This window comes from Musca vetustissima, unplaced genomic scaffold (assembly GCF_032173495.1).
Source record: "Musca vetustissima isolate MV318-11 ecotype Yass unplaced genomic scaffold, APGP_CSIRO_Mvet_v1 utg39023, whole genome shotgun sequence".
NCBI lineage: Eukaryota > Metazoa > Arthropoda > Insecta > Diptera > Muscidae > Musca > Musca vetustissima.
The window spans coordinates 133,177-155,022 of record NW_026879434.1 but is presented as its reverse complement, the minus strand read 5'-3'; the positions used below and the strand labels follow the sequence as shown (position 1 = coordinate 155,022).

General features: G+C 35.9%; 1 protein-coding gene across 1 annotated transcript in view; it reads left to right on the top strand.

Annotated features, from left to right (window-relative positions):
* The window catches only part of LOC133324346 (protein phosphatase 1 regulatory subunit 14B), a 153,504-nt gene that overhangs the window by 4,020 nt on the left and 127,638 nt on the right, over positions 1-21,846 (top strand). The window contains exons 3-4 of the mRNA XM_061533192.1: positions 1,259-1,300; positions 1,377-1,420. Coding sequence (XP_061389176.1) covers positions 1,259-1,300; positions 1,377-1,418 — 84 coding nt within the window. The 3' untranslated portion in view covers positions 1,419-1,420. The remainder of the gene's footprint in view (positions 1-1,258; positions 1,301-1,376; positions 1,421-21,846) is intronic.

Sequence of the window (21,846 nt, the reverse complement as noted above, 5' to 3'; positions counted from 1 at the left end):
GTGGATCCTTTTCAAAAATATTCTTTAAAAAATCCACGCCTTGTGTGGATCCTTTTCAAAAATATTCTTTAAAAAATCCACGCCTTGTGTGGATCCTTTTCAAAAATATTCTTTAAAAAATCCACGCCTTGTGTGGATCCTTTTCAAAAATATTCTTTAAAAAATCCACGCCTTGTGTGGATCCTTTTCAAAAATATTCTTTAAAAAATCCACGCCTTGTGTGGATCCTTTTCAAAAATATTCTTTAAAAAATCCACGCCTTGTGTGGATCCTTTTCAAAAATATTCTTTAAAAAATCCACGCCTTGTGTGGATCCTTTTCAAAAATATTCTTTAAAAAATCCACGCCTTGTGTGGATCCTTTTCAAAAATATTCTTTAAAAAATCCACGCCTTGTGTGGATCCTTTTCAAAAATATTCTTTAAAAAATCCACGCCTTGTGTGGATCCTTTTCAAAAATATTCTTTAAAAAATCCACGCCTTGTGTGGATCCTTTTCAAAAATATTCTTTAAAAAATCCACGCCTTGTGTGGATCCTTTTCAAAAATATTCTTTAAAAAATCCACGCCTTGTGTGGAAAAATCTTTAAAAAATCTTGTGTGGAAAAAATATTCTTTAAAAAATCCACGCCTTGTGTGGATCCTTTTCAAAAATATTCTTTAAAAAATGCACGCCTTGTGTGGATCCTTTTCAAAAATATTCTTTAAAAAATCCACGCCTTGTGTGGATCCTTTTCAAAAATATTCTTTAAAAAATCCACGCCTTGTGTGGATCCTTTTCAAAAATATTCTTTAAAAAATCCACGCCTTGTGTGGATCCTTTTCAAAAATATTCTTTAAAAAATCCACGCCTTGTGTGGATCCTTTTCAAAAATATTCTTTAAAAAATCCACGCCTGGGTTATACCCTTGAAAAAATATTCTTTAAAAAATCCACGCCTTGTGTTTACCCTTGAAAAAATAGTCTTTAAAAAATCCACGCCTTGTGTGGATCCTTGAAAAAATATTCTTTAAAAAGTCCACGCCTTGTGTGGATCCTTGAAAAAATATTCTTTATAAAATCCACGCCTCTTTGTTGGACCCTTGAAAAAATATTCTTTAAAAAATCCACGCCTCTTTGTTGGACCCTTGAAAAAACATTCTCTAAAAAATCCACGTCTTAGGGGACCCTTGAAAAAAAAAAATAATTTGAAAATATATTTTTTTGAAAATAATTTTTTATTAAAAAAATTAATTTAATTATTTTTTTCATTTATTCTAGCGATTATTGTCCGTCTGCAAACGCCCGCAATCTGACATATCTGTAAGTAGTAATTGTCAAATATTTGATATCGTATTGACTTTTAATATCCTCCCTCTCTCTATCTCTTTGTTTACAGAAATTCATCAGCGATCTTCTGGATCGGGCCAAAACGCTGTAAACATCTCATCCAGTCCTTTGTCGTCTACAAATTATTTTATTTCGCAACAACTGATAAAAAATTAATCTTAAAAACAAAATAAAATAGAAATGAAGAACAACAAACAACAAAAACAAAAAAACCCAAAATCAAAGCAGTGAAAACAAAAATCATAAAAGAAAATCTAACACAGTCCCCCCTCTAAAGAAAAATCATGTCTATATTCTAATCTAGTTTAACATACCTTTCGTACATAAATATACATTTTTTTGTTTTGTTAATTTATTATTTTTATAAAATTATTTTATTTTTTAAAAAAAGTCAAGGAACAAAGCTAATAATTTAAGGAGAAAAATAAATTAAATGGGGAACCTCAATATCTAACAGGAATATTTTTTCACTGTTAAGTAGATTTTACTCTCCCCCTGTCTCACTCCCTCTCTCAATCTCTCCACCCTCTGTGTCTCTCTGTAATTAAGACAAAATCAACAACAACAACAAAAAATTCACATTGAACACATACAAAGATAACCAATTATATATGATTTTTAATTTTATTATTTTTAATATTTTTTAACTTAATTTTTAAGTTTAGTTTTAAATTGAAACAAAAAAAATTAAATAATATTTTTATATTAATCTAATTATTTTTCGTAGTTGTAGTTTTTAATTAAAAAAAGAAAAAAAAATTAGTGTGCTTTTTTCAAATTGATTTCTGAAAATGTTTATTTGTAACACCGTGAAATTGAAAACAAATTTCAATAAAACAAAATTTCCGCAAAACGAAATAATAGAATTGTAATTGAAATTGATCGGAAAACAAATAATAAAATTTTACATTGAAAAAAAAAAATTGAAATTCTATGAATTTTTTTTTTAATTGATTGTTTCGTCACTTTTGGTTTATTCAGGTTTTGGCATTTCAGCAGCAGCCGAATTTCATTCTATATTTTCTCATAGGGGGGTTGTGTTTTAGCAGCATTTCTGGAGTCCTTTCTACAGGCTCTCCCTCGATCCGACTTCGACACTACCTTGCCCTCCTTCATTGTGGAGGATGGAGAAGTCACCACCAACATCGTCCTGGTTGTTCTCAGACGTCACCTCTTCAATTAAGAAGTCCATCGCAATTTCATTCGGATATTTCCGAGAGAACTTCCGAATGAATTCGAGGTTACTCATAATCAGAAAGAATTTCTTGTCGGTAATAAAATCCATGTCCCGTTCGATAAACCGGTTGCAGAAGTTAACTGCTCTCAGGTAAATCATTTTTTTCAAAGATTTCTTTGGCACTGACCCGTTTGGCAGTTTCGTGTTCTGGTGATTCATCCGTCGTTCCGATGGGAAGGTCATTAGCATTAGTATCTACTTCAAAAGCCAGTTGCTTGAGAAGTATCTTCGCTACACGCCGTGGAAATAGAGATGAGATCTTCATCATCGCCAGCCATTGTAAAAGGCGGCTCCATAGAAAGTTTTTGAAGTGAGAACTTGAGGTCAGCCATGACATAGCCTCTTACCTTTGTAATGACTGGGAAGTTTAGCCTGAAAAACTTATTGATGCGCCCCGAAAGGCTCCGTTCAAATGCAGTCAGGCCCTTACTTCAAACCGTGAACATCGATGGACCTGAGGTTGCCTAATGCTTCGTTAGGAAAGCCTCATAGGAAATAAGTGACCTACGACCTGAGAATTGGATATTTGGTGGCGCCATTTTCGTCTCGTCAATCCATGAATACATAGGCTCTCGGTCATTTCCTCCGAAACTCTCCCAGGACCCGCTGATTGTCCGCGACTGATAATAATGAATAATATTGGGATTTCCATTATCGGCTAAATGTGCACGCGTCCGTTAACATTCAGCTCTGCTCCCGTAGGTGGAAACCCCCTTACATTGTAATTTATTTAATATGTTGCATTAAAATATCTTTAGCCTATAGAAGACCCATATAGGAAACAATATATATATACCATTAAAGTAAAAAAAAACTGTAATATCTGTAAATCGACCTGGACGATTTTACGACTGCTAACATGACCGCCAAATTCGATAATTTCTCCGATTTTATCAACATTTCCGACGACCGGCCTATCTGTGCGAGGTGCGTCTTTAACATCAAAATTCCTGAACGAAATCTACGAAACCAAAATTGGATGTTACAGTATCGGAACCATAAACATCATTGCATTTTCGCCTTTGTCAAAGAAAAACCTAATTTTCTCTTTGTTCAATTCCATTTTTAAAACCCTGTAGCTCACAACACAATGCAAACAAAACACATCAATATAATTTTTTACTGCGAAATGTCATCCTTCCAACGTACAGCCATCTGCTGAAAAAATAATGGATTTCTTTTTCTTTTCAGTGAATTGTGAATATATTGTTTCTATTGGCAGTATATATATTTTCTAATTAGAATTCAACTATGTTGTGCATAGACGACATTTGGAAATTCCTATCTCCGTAAATATATACGCTTGTTTCCATAGTATATTTTCCAATAAGAGGTGTTACTACGTCTGGTATTATACAGCTTGCCAGGCTAGCGAACTTTACGCACTAGCCAACCCTATACTTTTCTGATGATATTTAAATCGGGAGAATATGGTAACCAGGATCTCTCCACATTTTGGCCATCAATCCAATCTTTGACGAATCGTGCTGTATGGTTTAGAGCTCCAGAAAAAAAAACCTTTCTAAAACTCCTTTGTACGTTATCGCATTCATTTTGGACGAACGAAATTGAAGCTCAAGTGTTCCATAATAACTATTAGCTCCCCACATCATAACGCAATTTTATCTGCATCTGGGTACTCTGAATAAAATGTGTTTACATCGGAGAAACATTACTCTACACTACTCTCTAGTCCATGTAATATTTTTACGGCAGTCCCTTGAAATTGAAGCTCCATAACTAATGGCTCTACCACACCATAACGTAACCTAAAACGACAATGTAAACGATTTAAATGGTGTTCTTCCGTTTGAATATCATGAACGTAGTAATTATATCAACTGTATCCTTTTCATCGGTGAAAAATTACTCTGTGCCACTCTCTAGTCCATGTAATGTTCTTCCTTGCGGATCGTATCTAAAGCGTTTTACTGTTGATAAACTTAATACCAGAATTTTGCTTAATTTTCGCAGCAGAATAATGAGAATTCGAATGACACCTGAGTATGACTCTTTTATCTGCATCTGAGGATACAGTTTCAATTATCTTTTTTAAGTATATTATTGTGGTTCTTATTATCGAAAGACCAGATTTTATTGTTACACCGCTCGAAGGACCAAATGTAAAATTCAGATATTGAAACCCAACCGTATCTTTAGATACTGAACACTGCTTGAGAAGTACACTGATTACACACATACATAGACATCTTAGGGTATCTTATTACCAGAACTACTTTTGTGTCCCTTGCTGAGCGCATTATTATTATCACGCCATATTAATACCATTCAACATCGATTATACAAATAAATCATTTATAATCACTAAGCCTAACCTCATTTTTGAAAAGATGCGAACTTTTCCGAAGCCATGAGATTTTTTCAGCAATTTGGTGAATTGACAACCCTGTAGGCTATCCTATAGTTTTTGCCCTTCCTTCGTACTCAATAATTTAGGTCGGCGGATTTTTGCAACTATAACTTCGAAAAATCTCCATGGCAAATTTTGATTACCTCTTCGAAAGTTTTTCCCGTAAAAAAGAGCAATGGTTTCGTCGTTTGTGTTTCACGCCACGGCCACTTGTTGGAAGAAAACGTTGTCCAAATTAATACCATCCAACATCGACCATAAAAATAAATCATTAATAAGCTCTCATCCTAACCTCATATTTAAAAAAACGTGAGATTCAATACCCTGCAGGATCATAAACAGTACGCTGTGGTAGATAAGCTTCTCAACAGTAACTCTTGAGGTTTGCGGGCCCCAGATGCGATAATTACTGAAATTTCCGGTTCGATCAGTTTTTTCAGCAATTTGGTAAATTGACAACCCGTATAGGCTATCCTATAGTTGTTGCCCTTCCCTTCGTACTCAATAATTTAGATCGGCGGATTTTTGCAAAAAACATTATCCAAAAAACAATATCAACATCGATCATAAAAATAAATCATTTACAATTCTCATGTTTAACCAGTAAGGAAAGTAGTAAAGTCGGACGGGGCCGACTATATGATACCCTTCACCACTATGGATATATTAAACAGGACTATTAACATGAAATTGGATGAAATAAAATATGTGATATTTATCTAAATGTGAATCTACCTACATATATATCCATAAGTTATATAAATCGACTTCAATCAAATATAAATAGGTTATCTGTTGGGCTATGTCTGTACTTCTACAAAACGCAACTACGTAATTCTATGCTCAATGTTGTATGTTGTGCAAAATTTGATGTCAACCTGACTAGCATGAAGAGTTTGATGTCCAATTTACTTAAAATCGGGCGAAAATATATATGGAAGCTCTATCCAAATATATCGAAGGATATATTATGCCAAATTTCCTGCAAATCGAAAGATATATAGGGACTTTGGGGCACCATTAACATGAAATCGGACGAAACTATATATGGGAGCTATATCTAAATCTGGACCGATTTTCGCGAAACTGGGCAGACATCATTCTAGCCTCAATTCAGTACGTTATGCCAAATTTCATGCAAATCGAAAGATATATAAGGACTTTGGTACACCATTTACCTTAAATCGGAGGAAGATATATACGGGAGCTATATCTAAATCTGAACCGATTTTCACGAAACTTTGCACACATCATTCTAGACTTAATTCAGTGCGCTATGCCAAATTTCGTGCAAATCGAAAGATATATAGGGACTTTGGTACGCCATTTAACAAAAATCGGCCGAAACTATATATGGGAGCTATATCTAAATCTGAACCGATTTTCACGAAACTTGGCACACATCTTTCGTGGCTCAATTCAGTACGCTATGCCAAATTTCGTGCAAATCGAAAGATTTTCAGGGTCTAAAGTCCGTAAATCGGGCGAAACTATATATGGGAGCTATATATAAATCTGAACCGATTTTCACGAAACTTGGCACACATCTTTCGTGGCTCAATTCAGTACGCTATGCCAAATTTCGTGCAAATCGAAAGATTTGCAGGGTCTAAAGTCCGTAAATCGGGCAAAAATATATATGGGAGCTATATCTAAATCTGAACCGATTTTTCCCAATTTCAATAGGGTTCGTCCTTGGGCCAAACAAATGAGCTGTGCCAAATTTCATCCAAATCGGATCATAAATGCGACCTGTACTTTGTTTACAATTTAACATGGACAGACGGACGGACATGCATAAATCGATTCAGAAAGTGATTCTATTCATATTCTCAAAAGGAACCATGGGTCTATCTCGATTATTTTTGCCTGTTACAAACATATGCACAAAGACATAATACCCTGTACCACAGTGTGGTGAAGGGTATAAAAAACGAGAGAACCAACCCTCAGGATCATAAACGCACCAAGCAGTCATACATTGATATAGATAGGCATCTCAACAATAATTCTTAGTGTCTGCGAGCCCCAGATGCAATAACTTTGCTTGCTGGCGCATTCAACGAGTTATAAATCGGACTCATTAGTCAAGATGTGCATATCGATGAAATTCCGGATCATTTTCATCAAGGACCCAATTCAGCAAAGACACGACGTTTTGGTGATCAGATGGATTCGGTAAATGTATTAACTTCATAAGTCATAACACCAAGGCCTGTCAAAAAAATGGTGTAATATCGTTGGCGGAATCGACGAGGAAGAAGTAGAACTGGAGTTTCTTCACATTTCAGGGCTTTTACGGCAGAAATTATATATTATCACTAACTTTATCCCAAACAGTCAATTTTCCAACAATTTCTATGCCGGTTTTCGATACTCCCCGTATTCGAACCTAAACATACCACTTGTGCCAATAGAAAAATCCTAAAATCTTATTTTAAAGTACAAACATTCATCAAGAAAAATCTCTTATCATAAGTGGACTGTATACATAAGTAGATCCCTGTTTAACAAAATGTTCTCCCTTTTACACATTCACTGTGTTTTTATATGAAAACCAGGTTGAACATTTTAATATTTTCTTCTTTTTTTTTTTGAGAAATACTTACAAATGATTTATTTTTGTTTCCATCCGGTGGAATACATACCTAAAAAGAAAACAAATGTGGAAAGGCAATTAGTAAAAAATGCTAAACAAAATTAAGTAAAAACCAGTGAGCGGAGCAGTATAGTCAGACGGGGCCGACCATACGATACCCTACACAACTACCACGAACTCAAACTTTCTGAGGATATTTATTCCGAGTCTGAGTAATATTTCATGATATTTGCCCCCTCTTGCCCGATTAGAGGTCAACAACACCTCTTCCTTACTTTTTCGAATATTCAGTACAGTCCTTCGAATTACTTGTCCAGATTAGCTTCACGGTGGGTTGTGTTGTGATTTTCGGATTATACTCGACTCGAAAACACACAAAAAATTAAGTTTTCGGTCCATTTCATCCCAAAATTTTAATCTGATCATCACAGAAAAATGTAGGCGTTGTTCTTGACCATAACTGGAACTTCATGAAAAATTTTAAAGCCATCAGCGCGATATTTCCCCCTCTAATGTGGTAATGGGTTACTAAATAATATCTGAATACGTACACACATGTCTAGATCGACTCAGCTAGTCGAGATATGACGATCGGTATACTTAAAGGTGGGTCTAGGACCAATATTTCGCGGCGTTACAAACATTCGGGGCTGCACAAAGCTATAATACCCTGACAACATAGTTGTGCAGGGTATAATTAGAAATTTAAATAAAAACTAGTTAAATCGTCGTTAAATTCCTTTTTATTTATTTCTCTTTCGAGATGAGCTATGATCGAAGTTGCCACCATTATGCGACGCGTTTCGCCGTTGTCTAAGCGCTCATTAGGCATATGGAGCAAAGTGGCTTACAAATGTCGTTATATGATATGTTGTATTTATGTCGAATATAATTGCGAAATTGCACCAACGAATTATATTCAACCGTGTCAAGGTTCGGACATTTGGCATCACACCAGAACATCCCTTTTATATCAGATTTTTCTTGTAGTGACCGAATTTTTGTTCCATACAGTCAATATTTGTTCTTCTATGGTATACAACTGCATATTGTGCAACCTTAAGAAGAAAAAGAGGTGGCTTTGAACCCTAAGGCGCCGGACAACAATCAACAGATGCCATGGAAACCATGGTTAAAATCCCAGCCGGTCTCAAGCTGAATTTTTGAATTCCGCCGCGGCAAACATTTTAAAATATAACAATCGAAATACCTAAAGCATAGTATTTTGACGAAGCCTATGTGAAGCATTTTTGGTCCACTCCTTCAGGTACTTCTCCCGAAAAAGGTCAACGTTTTGAAATTATTGATGTCGCGGCTGAAACATAAAATGCCCTGTGTTCAAAAATAAACGTATTGTAAGAATAAAACAGGATGGGGCGGAGGCACAATACCTCTTGTTAGATAACTCTTAAATTAAAACCTTCAGCCCATAGAAGGCCCATAGAGTTTTCTATTCATTGAATCCTCAAAAAATTCTTTAATTGGTCTCAGATATATTCTACATTTATTCAAGCTCCCTTTATGTCAAATAGTATAAAACTCCGACAAACTTTTCGTAAAAGAACATTACTAAGTAAATGGATTTTGAATTTTATTTAATTTTTTTCATTTTCAAAATAATTCTCAAAATACCACAATCAAGTTCAATTTAGTTATATATAACAAACACATTATACATTACATATTCAAAAAAACATTTACATATTAGGTGCTAATTAAGTACATACATCAACTAATTTACGTATCTTTAGTTCTCAAAACAAATATATATTTTTACAAAAATAAATTTATTTTACAAATAAAATTTTGGTTAAGTAGAAATTAAAAAAAAATATATATTACATACATACATATTACTTAAAATATTTATTTATAATAAACAAAAAAACAAATAGTTGTAACAGAAACAAACACTTATCTTTTTTGAAAACAAAGAACGAACCAAATTTTGTGTAATTTTGTCATAAAACAATGAAAAAAGAAACATTAAATTAATGGAATAAATTAAAAGCTTTGCAAAAAAATACAAAAACATTGTATTTATTTTTAAAGAAATAAAACAACATAAAAACATGGTTAAGTGTGGCCGGACTGATCTTTTCATATTCGCCACTATGAGGTCGACATTCAAAATTCATAAAATCCATCGGAAGTTTTATATGGGAGCAATGTAAGGATACATTTTTTGGCAGGAAAATTTGACTCCTAAAAAGAACCCACAATACTGTCATATCGGTTGAAACCCATGTTTGAAATCCCTTTAATACCGAATACCCAGAAATGTTGGTCAATTAGTTTAAAGTACCTTTCTTCCCCCAGAGAATAAAAAATACCAGTTAAATCGATTTCTGAACCAATGTTGAGCGCTCATAAAAGTTTTGTCAGTTTTACCTTAATAGCTTGTTCGGATATATGCGGAAATAATTTCATTTATTTAAAAAAATATGTCAGGTTACACAGTCTACTTAATGGTTACAATATAAAATTAAAGACACTCTCCAATGACATACGATTTAGATTAAAGGAGGCTACTAAAATAATATATATCTAGCGTCACATTTAGAATGTTAAGTAACATCAGGCGACCATATTCCTTCGTCTCGCAGTTTAAGCAAAGCTGTATGGGGCAGGCGTTTCCTTCTAAGGATGGACCAAAGGTGTTCGTTGTATTCTGATTATTCCTCAATAAAATATTTTCCATAAATTAGCTACATTCCATATTTCACCATACAGATATCGATACGATTAAAATTCAAGGTTAAAAAAGTTGCAATCTTGATCGACTGCATCCAAAGCGATTCCGGAGACAGATGACTCGTATTAGCTGGGCAAATGAAGAGATGCAACGTAAAGTCCAAGTTCACATACAGGGCATGTGTTTGGTATCGTGCGGTCAATTTGGGCTTAACACGAGGCGGCAGCACCATCCCGATCTTAATTCGTTTAAAACCACTCTCCTTTGTCTAGGCTTCTGTCATTTTCCGAATCTATATGTGTGGTGGTTGCACTCCAAGAACTGCATTCAATTATGATCTAAGGGTTCTCTCTCCCATATCGTTGGACTTCTCTCTCCCTAGATCATGTGCATATTTCTCTACATACATGGCTGGGTCGGGAATCATATCCATAAGGTGATTGCATGGATGATTGCAGCGATAGCACCCAAGCAGGCACTTCATCGATAACATCCTTTTGCGACGATATACGGGTAAGACCATTGCCTCCTCGTATGAAATGTCCACTGGTGTCATAAGGAGGCACCGTGCCATAGTTTTCAGGTCGGCATTCTGACACATTTGAATGTTCTTCCACTGCGTATCGCTAACATTCGCAGACCACACTGGCGCCGTATAGCTTACAACTGACCAATCTATAGCTTTGTAGGAGGCCAAGAAGGTATCTTTGTCAACACCCCGAAGATCTGCCGCTGAGCGACTTGAGGACCAAAAAGCGGTGGCTAGCACGGATGACTTAAATAAGTTATGAAACGTTAAAAAACTTTGGGGTAGTTTGTGGTCGGTCGGTACACCTTCGGCCATGATGTTAAGCGGGAACTTAACGGATATATTCAAATTCCTCAGAAGGAAGAACTGTACTAAATAAGCTACATAGACATTTGATCGATAATGATCGTACAATCGACTTCGATTTCAATACCTGCCAATTCGAGAGGTATGAACCCTACTTGAGGAACTCCCTGTTTCACTCTTCGCATTAAAAAAAAACGCCAAAAGTCGAATATTTCGTGCAGGTTGATTCCAAGGTATTTTATAGTTTAGGAGATCATGGAACGTATCTCATGCTAAGGTTAACTAATCATAACTTTACCTCCGAAGAAAGTCCATTCAGATTTTAAAAAACCTTTGGTAGGTGAAAATCATTAATTTGGACTTCGATAGTACATAATCCACATGCCGGCAGAAGTCGAATATATTGTGCAAGATGAATTGAAGTTACTTTATCCTGTCAGACACTTTGATAAATTAATGTCTAATGTTTATTGTTGGAATGTATGAGGATGATTGGCTCAGGCCTTCTGATTTGGTGGATGGGGAGAGTAGGCGGTACAGCACTATCCTTCGATTGTGTTGTTGATAGATGGAAGACAAGGTGGACGAACAGTGACAAAGGGAGGGTGACGTACGAAGTTATTCGTGACGCAACGTTCGTAGTGGACCGGCAAGACTAACTTCGGCTTAAGTACTGGTTTCTTACTGACGGGGCATGGTTCTCTCAATGCTGTTCTGCATAAGTGAGGCCTGTCCCAGACGAATTTATGTGGGTGCAGGATGACTGACGCCTGGAAGCATATTCTCACGGAATGCTGTTACTATGATGACATTAAAGATTTAGCAAGTATGGGTAAAGCATTTAAGAGAAGGACGGTACTTAGTGGAGGTGCTCATCGTGCATAGCCCCCTTGCAGTTGGGTTTGGTCGGTTGCACCGGGTGGTGGTGGGTTGGTGCGCCGGTTGTTATTGCTGTTGTTATTGCTGCTGTGGTCTACTGTCGTTCCGCATCGTGGGAGGTTCGCGGTCTCTCTACTTCGCAGAAGTCACTTCTGCGGTTGTGGATGGCGTGTAGGATGCCCGTGAGGGCAGTTTCGTTGATTGTTTTGTCTTGTCCGATGCCGCGGTCCTTTGGGCCCTTTGTGCAGTCCGTGAGGACAGCGTTTTAATTGTTTGTGTTATGTGTATTTGTTCGACGTCGCCACTGCTTGGGGTAAGGTTTTTCCTTGCCGCCTGCGGTTTTTGAATGCTGTTGTATTTTGCTTTGGGATACCAGCCCGGACTTGCGTCGAACTGGGAGAGGCTTCGGTCTCGAGCCTGAGCGGAGATTTTCCGTACCGCGGGTGTCAGGTGCCCCTGGATCTGTTGATCCAGCCTGACAGTTGGTGTGGCCACCTTGGGAGCTTCGCGGGGGTTGTGGTTTCGCCCCTCACGAAGGGGAAGAGTATGCCTTCTGCATGCTCTCCAATTGGTACAGCACTTCGGTGCTGGTGGGCGCATATCCGCCTGTGGCTCAGCCACTGCGAGGTATGCCTATGGGCACAAAACACAAAAAACACTTCAAGATACTGTTGGAATGTATGTTCGGAAGCTTTTCGCTGTAGACTAGGGTTCGTCCTGGAAAAACACTGATATGCATCTTTCAACTTCGATTTTGAGTCTCAATTTGTTGAAGTAGTTGGGAAGAATTTCCATAGCGTCCTCGCAGTGCCAGTAGTACATCATCAGCATATGTTAACAGCAAACATCCTTCTGATGGCACTGGTATTTCACATAAAAACAGGTTTTATAGGTTCAAGGTGGGATTCCTCTGACATCCCTGCATTGACTCCTTCACGAAAAACTCGATCCTTGAGAAAATTTTCCTCCATGCTACAAGTTTGTTGATCGAATCCGAACAATTAAATTTTTAAAGAATGTTACTGTCATACTGTGTCAAATGCTTTGTCGAGGTCCCAGACAATTTCGATGGTTATCTGTATGGTTTTTTTGGTTTCATAGTTCTAGTGAAGTTTTTCCAAAGCATCCTCGTAGTCCCATTAGCTCATCATCATACTTTAAGTGACACATGTAGTCCCAGACGAATATATAGTATATGGAACCGGTCACCGGTAGTGATAAGCAGTTTTCGACCTTGAGTTTAAATCCCCATTTATTGAAGTAGATGAGAAGTGTTTCCAAAGCGCCCCTGCTTTGCGTATGTTAACATCAATCAGCGTATGTTAACATCAATTATCCTTCAGGTGGCCGTGGTATATCGAATACAAACAAGTTATATAGAACCGGTCCGAACATCGATCCCTGAGGCACCCCTGCCTTAACTGGTCGATGTTCAGTCATCTTGCCATGATGAGATGTGATGTGACAAATCCGAACGATTCAATTTTGTAAAGAATGCTGTGTCGAAGATGCTCAAAAGGTCGCGCAGAGTGGGTTTTTGTTTTCGTTTTTTAAACCAAAATTCTTAAAATGTTTTTTCCATAGGATTGATGGTGGAAAGGTTGGAAAACTCAATTCTATGGTCTGAATATTCCCGTGACATTTGTTTATGAATACTTTACTTTATGGAGTTAGGTTCATGTCGGGTTTCACCGACGTACAGAAGAATAGATTTTTCGGATACTGTAAGATTGGATTTCCTGGATTGCATTTCCATCTTCTCATGTTTCTTTCTTACAATTTAGTTGTTCTCTTGTCTCTTTTATTTCGTCCACATATTCAGAATATTGTTGGCATTACTGATTTCTTCGAAATGTTCTCTCCATCTTTGAATTTGTTCGTTATTGTTTGTTAGTAGCCTAACATTACCCGAACGGTAACGGCTGCAATATTTTCTGTCGATGGAATATTTCAAAGACATTTTATTACAAATTTAAACTTGGAAAGGGGTAGTTATCATTACGGAACCCATTCATTTCTGGAAAGAAAAAGTCGCAACTAACTAAAATATCGGTTTTATGTGCCTCTTTTAAAATTGGCGCCCAAAGTTACATACGCAGTGATCGAGGGAATCGCTTCAATCAACTGTAGTGTATTTGTACTTTTTACTTCGATGTATTACAATCGAAATGACAAATTAACAAAACCATAAACTGATTATTCCTGAAAGGAGAAATCAAATCGAAGTTCATTTACCGCAAGGCATTACAAGTTAATTTCCAGCAATTAATTTATTAGCACACTTATGTCATTATACGACAAGTTAAATCCGAAACCGGTTACATAAAAAATCGTATTAACAAAAAAATCATTTTCAAATATTTCAGTATAGTTTAGTTGCTTCAGATTAAAGGAACATTTAGAAGAAATTTATTATTAAGTTCGGAATTTTCGATTTCAAAAAAAAAAAAAAAATAAATAAAAGATGTCCTTGATTGGAGTGCTATTTTTGTTGTTATTAATTTTAATAATTCTAATTTTTCTAAAATATTGTGAGCGTGTTCTGTATTGGCGTAGACAAAATGTAAAAATTTTGAATATTTACTCATTGCTGAGGAGAACTAAAGAGAAACCTCTCTATCGGCTAATACAAAATGTCTATCAGGATATGTATGCGAAGCAGGAAGCCTTCAGGGTTATTGAATTGGTTTTTATGACGGGCATATTTGTGCAGGACCAAAAGGCCATCGAACAAATTCTCATAACACAATATGACAATTTTCCCGATCGCGGATTATATGTTAATCCCAATGACCCGTTCCTGGCGAATATGGGTCGTTTGGATTATGATCAATGGAAACCGTTGCAGAGGAAATTCCGTCCATGCTTTTCACCCAACAATACCAAATATATGTATCCCTTAATGAAACAGGTGTGTGGAGAACTTGTCCAGGTCCTCAAAGAGAGAATGGTGGCGGAGAGAACTAATGTTTTCGAAATGCGTGATATAAGTTCCAGATTTTCGGTGGATGTCATAGGAAGTGTGGGTTTTGGTGTGGAATGCAATAGTCTGCGTGATGTGGATGCCAAATTTCGGTATTATGGCGATAAAGCAACGGCTGAACATTTCAGACCTCTTCTACAATTTCGTACAAAATATTTGGATATTCTGAAATTATTTAATGTGAAATATCATGGGCAAGAGACCATCGGATTTTTTACACAATTGGTTAAGGAGACTATCGAATATCGTGAAAAGTTTGGTATACAACGTCCAGACTTTATGGATATTCTAATACAAATTAAAAATGATCCGGAAGAATCGAGGAACTTCGAATTGACACTGGATAGAATTGTGGGAGAGGTTTTTCTCTTTTTTGCGGCAGGTTATAATTCAACATCGGTGGCTTTGTGTGAGGCTCTCTATGAAATGGCGAAAAATCCGGAAGTACAAAATAAGGCCCGCGGGGAAGTGAAGGAAATATTGGCGGAATACAATAACGAGCTAACATTTGAAGCTGTAAAGCGAATGCGTTATATTAAGCAGATTATAATGGGTAAATATTTGTTTAAATAATTTCAATATTACTAATTCATAATAAAATGCAATATTAAAAAAAAAAAGAAATTTGAAAATATTATATTTTTTAATTTAATTTACATTCTCCCCTTCAGAAACTATCCGAAAATATCCTCTACTCTTTGCCTCTTCACGATGTAGCCGCAATGCCTGCACGTTACCGACAACCAGTGGTGATTCCCTGCACATTGAACCAAATACATTGTTAATTATACCCCTACATGCCATCAATAATAATCCTGAATTTTATCCTGATCCAGAAGCATTTCGTCCTGAACGATTTGATAAGAATGTAAAACGTCCAGCTTGCACTTTTCTCTCATTCGGCGATGGACCCAAGGCCTGTCCTGCAATTAATTTCAGTTATATTGAATTGGTCTCCTGCTTAGCTACTCTATTGAGTAATTTTCGCTTTTCACCTTGCGAGAAAACTCCCAAGGAATTGGTGTTCGACAAGGAGATGCTGCGTTTAAGTATTGATCAAATATTTTTAAAAGTTGATCCATTATAATAAAACTTTGAATTTCAAAAGCCATGATTTTCATAATGTGACATACTAAATTTAAATAAGGCCGTGTGAGCCGTCCGATTTGGTGGGGGTCATATAGGGTTAAAAATATAGACCAGTGGTGGGCATAACTAAGTGAGAGTAAGTGCAGGTGAGCGTACCTGAGAATTCATCTTCAAAAATGATTGAGGAAAAGTAAACAACTGAGAGTACGTTTTTAACCATTTACGCTAGCGTATGAAGAAGCTAAAAACCTCTGGTACATTTATGTAGAAGATCCCTTTTGGTCCTGTTATGGTAGCAACTCCTTCCCATTCAAATTTCAATTTCAGAAACAACAAATTATGGCCTTTTTATACAATTCTATAATGCTTATGTGTACGGTACACAACCACCCTAAATAAGTCCATTCATAGGTGCGGCACACATCTTCTACATATTTCTTTGGGTTCTGTTATGGTAGCTACTCCTTTCTATTCAAATTTAAATTTGTAGGATTTTTCTGTTGCATATGATAATGCACCAATCATAAGTACATGTCAGTAAAATATTAAAAAATACGTAGTATAACTAGACGTTGTGTCAACCAATCCCAAAAGCTGGAGCAGAGGCTACTCTACGTGGAAGCTAATATCGCTCTTTGGAAGATTGCTGTCTACGACACATGAACTACGTTATTGATAAAAGGATAATCCGTAGAGATTGTCAATTTGGATTTTGAGCAAAGCATTCAACAGCTTTCTCTACTTACGCAAGGTTTCAAACTGAAAGAGCGAACCATTGCAATTGTCTTGGACTTCGTTAAAGTCTTTGACACAATATGATAGCACGGCATTCTTTACAAAATTCAATTGTTCGGATTCAATTAACAATCCTGTTGCGTGGTGGAAATTTTTATAAAATAAGATGTGTGAGGTACCTCGGGGATCTAAAAACCTGTTCGTTTGTGTCATACCAGGACCACCTAAAGGAGAATTGCTCTTAACTTACGATGATCCTACGAGGGCGCTTTGGAAATACTGTGGAAAGAAGTATTTTTACAACCACTTCAACAAAAATCAACGTTGGAAAAGGCAAACTCATGTCTACTGCGAAGAACTTCCGAAAATATATTTCAACTATAAAGTTGGAAATGAATGCAAACGAGTATCAGGCAGGATAAGTATTGTGAAATCATTCTGCACCTGGCGACTTCTAACGCCATGTAGATTTTGTGTTATCCAAGGCCAAAAGCATGAACTTCGCCTGAAGAAACTCCTTCGAATGCTTGGAAGACTTTTTTCGGTAGGAAAGATTCCGATATGCATGGATGCTGCATGAGCCCTAAGGAAAAGGATTAGGATGTGGGAAATGAATATATTGACAGCATGGTTAACAATTTAATCTATAGACACAACAGAAGTATATACAATGATCTACACAATGGAATGTCACCTTAACTTTCTGGAAGAAGCCAGCTTATGAAAAAATTGGATAATGGGGTAATATCTGAAATACAAAGGGGAACTCCGGCATTATCAAACCAAACTATTAAAACAAATCCAACAAAACTTATAAAATACTACGAGCGCAGCAGAAAAATCGAAACTTTTATTCAATAAAATCCGCGAGGTTAGCTACAAGGAAGCCGCTTTGTCAAAGGAATACTTGTGAAGCTTATTTTATTTGGAGAAGTGGAACACTCACTCCGACAACGGCAAACATCTTGAGATCAGTTCTAAAGAATGAGTCTATATAAATTAAGTTGACAACTCTGTCGGTAAATGTATCAGTATGCTCGATAGGCAACATGATCTACGAACTCTCTTTAATAACGTTGAACCTCACTCCCACAGGCAGATACTTCCTGCCACGCTTGGGTGGAGGATTTAGAAAGATTCTCTCTGAAGTACACAAGCAGGTACAGCAACAAAAGCAACGATCGTACGATAATCTGCGTAGGTAACGATCTCAATGCTGTCTGGAGAGAATGGAATAACGTAAAGGTAGATGTTTAGATGTTTAACAGCTTTTAAGTATTGATCAAATATTTTTAAAAGTTGATCCATTATAATAAAACTTGGAATTTCAAAAGCCATCATTTTCATAATGTGGTATACTAAATTTTAAGAAGGCCGTGTGAGATTATGACTTCTTATTCCGAACTCCACGTACAATAGTTAAGGTTCTGATCAAATCATAGACTTATATATGTGGAAATGACGTGCAACGCTGCTGTTGTTGTGCTGTGTTGCTTACGGAACCTGCCTCAAGAGTATTCGCTACTGGTGACAAAAGTTAGATCGGTATGTAATATTTAAAAACCTTGCCCATTGTCCATGCCATGGGAACGATCTAGGTATCTACCGACAAATTTAGGACTTTAGTCAGATACTTAACTCCAGGCTCATTTGACATTACCATAGACATTTCTTCAGGACCAAAGCCATTAGATGTCTTAGCGGTAAGGATGTCAAATGCAATATCACCTATTGTAAACTGTGATGTTACCTCCTCGGCGGGAAGAAATCTTATACGACGTAGTACTCTTCCCTTCTTCCTGTCACTCTCAGGATGTTCGTCAAACTGTCGGTTAAAATAACTGCGCATCTCTTAGGATCAGTAACAGTTTCGTTTTGAAAATGGTTAGGAAGCGAGACTTAATCTTTACTCACAGTTTACTCACACCTGTCCCGATCTTGCAATACTTCCTAGCTCCAAACATTTATTCTGCTTATGTTCCGCGACTAATCTACTGACATTTAACGTGAGTTGCCTGACTCTGAGATCTGCTGCATTAGATCGACGGAGATCATTACGATCATTTGCTAGATCAAACTGCCTCTGCTAGGAAATTATGTTTCATTTAAGGCTGCCGCGAAGTCTCGAAATTCCCTTTCTGCTGGTGAACTCTCTTAAACCTTGCCAATTTGCTTTCCTATGGTTAAGGAAAGTGTGGCTTGTAAAGATGATGAAATGAGGCGGCAAATCATACGGTTCACAGCTATTAATCGGCGGTATGATAGATATCAAGGTATATTAATAAGATCATCCAGAGAAACCAGATGAAGGAAGAAGCATGGCTCGATCAATATTTAGCGGGTCGAATAGACCCAAACATTTGTATAACCATATGATATATAGGAAGTAAAATGGATTCAAAACTTTATCTTTGTTTAATTTTCAAGTCGCTCTAGTCTACACTTATAAGCCGAACATCAAAACACATTACACGGAAAAGAGAACCAGGGCAACTAATTAGGAGGACTGTTTTGAGAATGATCGGACAAGACTTTTCCGTGTAAAATGAATAAATTTGCATCTTATGGCGTAAATGCTCACCACGGGAAAACCAGATTTGGAAAATATGCCAGGGTAAGAAATAAGATCTGGTAATCGGTCAAAAAGGGTGCAAACATGGCACAATAAATAGGTAGTACATTTAGCGCAGCTGATGTATCGATTAACTGTCAAAGTGAATAATTTCTACTCGTATTCGATGTGCAATGTTGCCAACCATGTTAAATATTATATGGAAAATTTTGACAGATAATCGAGACAAAAACAAATGTTTTGGTTTTGATAGTTGTGTAGGGTATCATACGGTCGACCCAGCCCGAATATACTGCTCCGCTTACTGGTTTTTATTATTTCTTTCGATGTCATAAAGGAAAAAATGTAATCGCTGTCAAAATAGTAGATTCTTGCAGTGCGGGAATAGGCCATAGAGAGATAGTTTTGATATATGAAACAAGTACGTTGTTATGTGAGATATATTCTTTTTTTGGATCCCATTGGCGTGATTTACTCGTAAAATTCTGCTTTTATTGTGAGCCACTCGAAGTTGAATTGAATTTTGCATGGCCTATAAATAAGGTCACCAAGATAGCAATCGAAATCGGAAAACAGCTGTTTTTTCTCAAGTCTAATGTCAAAAATTTCGACTTTGTTTACGTTTTCATAATGGAAGTCAATTCACAATAATGCATTTTGACAGCAAACTTGAGAGGTATGACCTTATTTATAGGCCATGGAATTTTGTATTTATTACAAGCATCGTTTTTGCAATAGCAAACATCCTCCCCTCTAAACATTTCATATGTTCATCGATAAATATTATCGATTAGCACCGTTATCGAATTCTATATCCCTACAACGAATTTGACAGCTCGCTGGCAACAACAACAACTATAAACAAAACAACCATTGAATCCTTTCTAGTTTAGTTTTGCTTGTATTTTGTTTTTTAATTATCTATTTTTAATGAATAAAAGAAGCCGAAGCGGATAAATGCAAATAAAGGAAAACGTGTTCTCGATCATTCGAATTGTGTAACGACAACAAAAACAAAGAGATTTATTTAATAATATGTGCAAAAACTCCGCAATTCCCAATGTATTGGGGATTTGTTAATTATAACAAGAACAGCACACACAAAAGGACTTTGCAAATTGAATTTATTGAATTTTTTTTTGGTTGGAGTGTATACCAAGAAATTTGTAATACACACATTTTTCGCACAGCACATGAAGTGAGTAATGCAAAATTGGATTTTTATTGTTGTTAATAAATGAAATTAATGTAATTTTGTTAAATATGCGGATTTTTGAGTAAAATATTAAATCAATTAATGGAGAGGGTGTGGAATGGGTGTAATAAATATTATATATGTAGGCATACATATTTAAAAATGTTAAGTATATATTTATATATTTTTTGGGGATAACTTGTTTTTGTGTACATGTATGTTTGTTATAGTGTATTTTGGACTTTGTATAAGAAATAGCGCGGCAAATTGCGAATTTGTGGTTAACAAAGGATTTTATTGTGGTATGAATTAGGGTCTCGAGAAATATTTAATTGAATGACCATATATTTCGATAATTTTATTAAAATAGAAATAAATAAAAAAAATTAACTATTTTTTTAAATAAGTATGCATTTCAAGATTATTAAAGTTAATAAAATAAATAAACAGGAATATTTTATTTTTATAAAAATAAAAGAAAAAAACTAAAAGAAAGAAATCATTTTTATAAAATGTAAGTTTTATGCAAATACAATACAAGAATTTTCGTGTTTTTTAATAAGAGGACAACATGTTTCGAAATAAATATTTTCAAAAAAAAAAAAATGGACCTGTGAATTACATTTAAAAAGTCACTTCTTAGCAAGATTTATTCATAAGTAAGGTCTATTCATAAGATTATCCCGGCAGGCGATTTCACACCTTAGTCTTCCTCTTGCTGTCGCGAAATACCAACCAGAGGAGAATACAAATTCAAAATATATTTGAAACAAGTAAAAAAGTGTTTTTCTTTTTATTATTAGTTTTATATAAGGTATACCTATGTTTAATTAAAAATGTTTTGAATTTATGTTCATAAAATGTGTAATATTGACGACCCTTTTTGTAGGATGTAGCAGAGGAGAGGGCAGACGGGTCCCGCCTTCGGACTTGATCTAGGTATTGTAAAGATAATAGGTTGTGCAATATTTATTTCAAATCGGTCATTTCATTCGCCTAATATTGGATATTTATAAATCCAATATTGGGCGAATGTAATGTCCGAAAATGTTGATGTTGTGTGGGAGATACCAGAAGGAGTGAACCAATGGGTCCCATCTTCAAACATGAAATATTTTTAGTAAATATAATAGGTTGTGCAATGTTTAGTTCAAATCGGACATTATAAATACTGGAAATTTTGACCATTTTGTGGGGGAGGTACCAGAAAGAGTCCCATCTTCAAACTTGATCTAGGCTTGGTAATAAAAATAGATTGTGTAAAGTTTTGATCAAATCGGCCATTCAATTCCTCTGATATTGGATTCATAAATATTGAAAATTTAATAA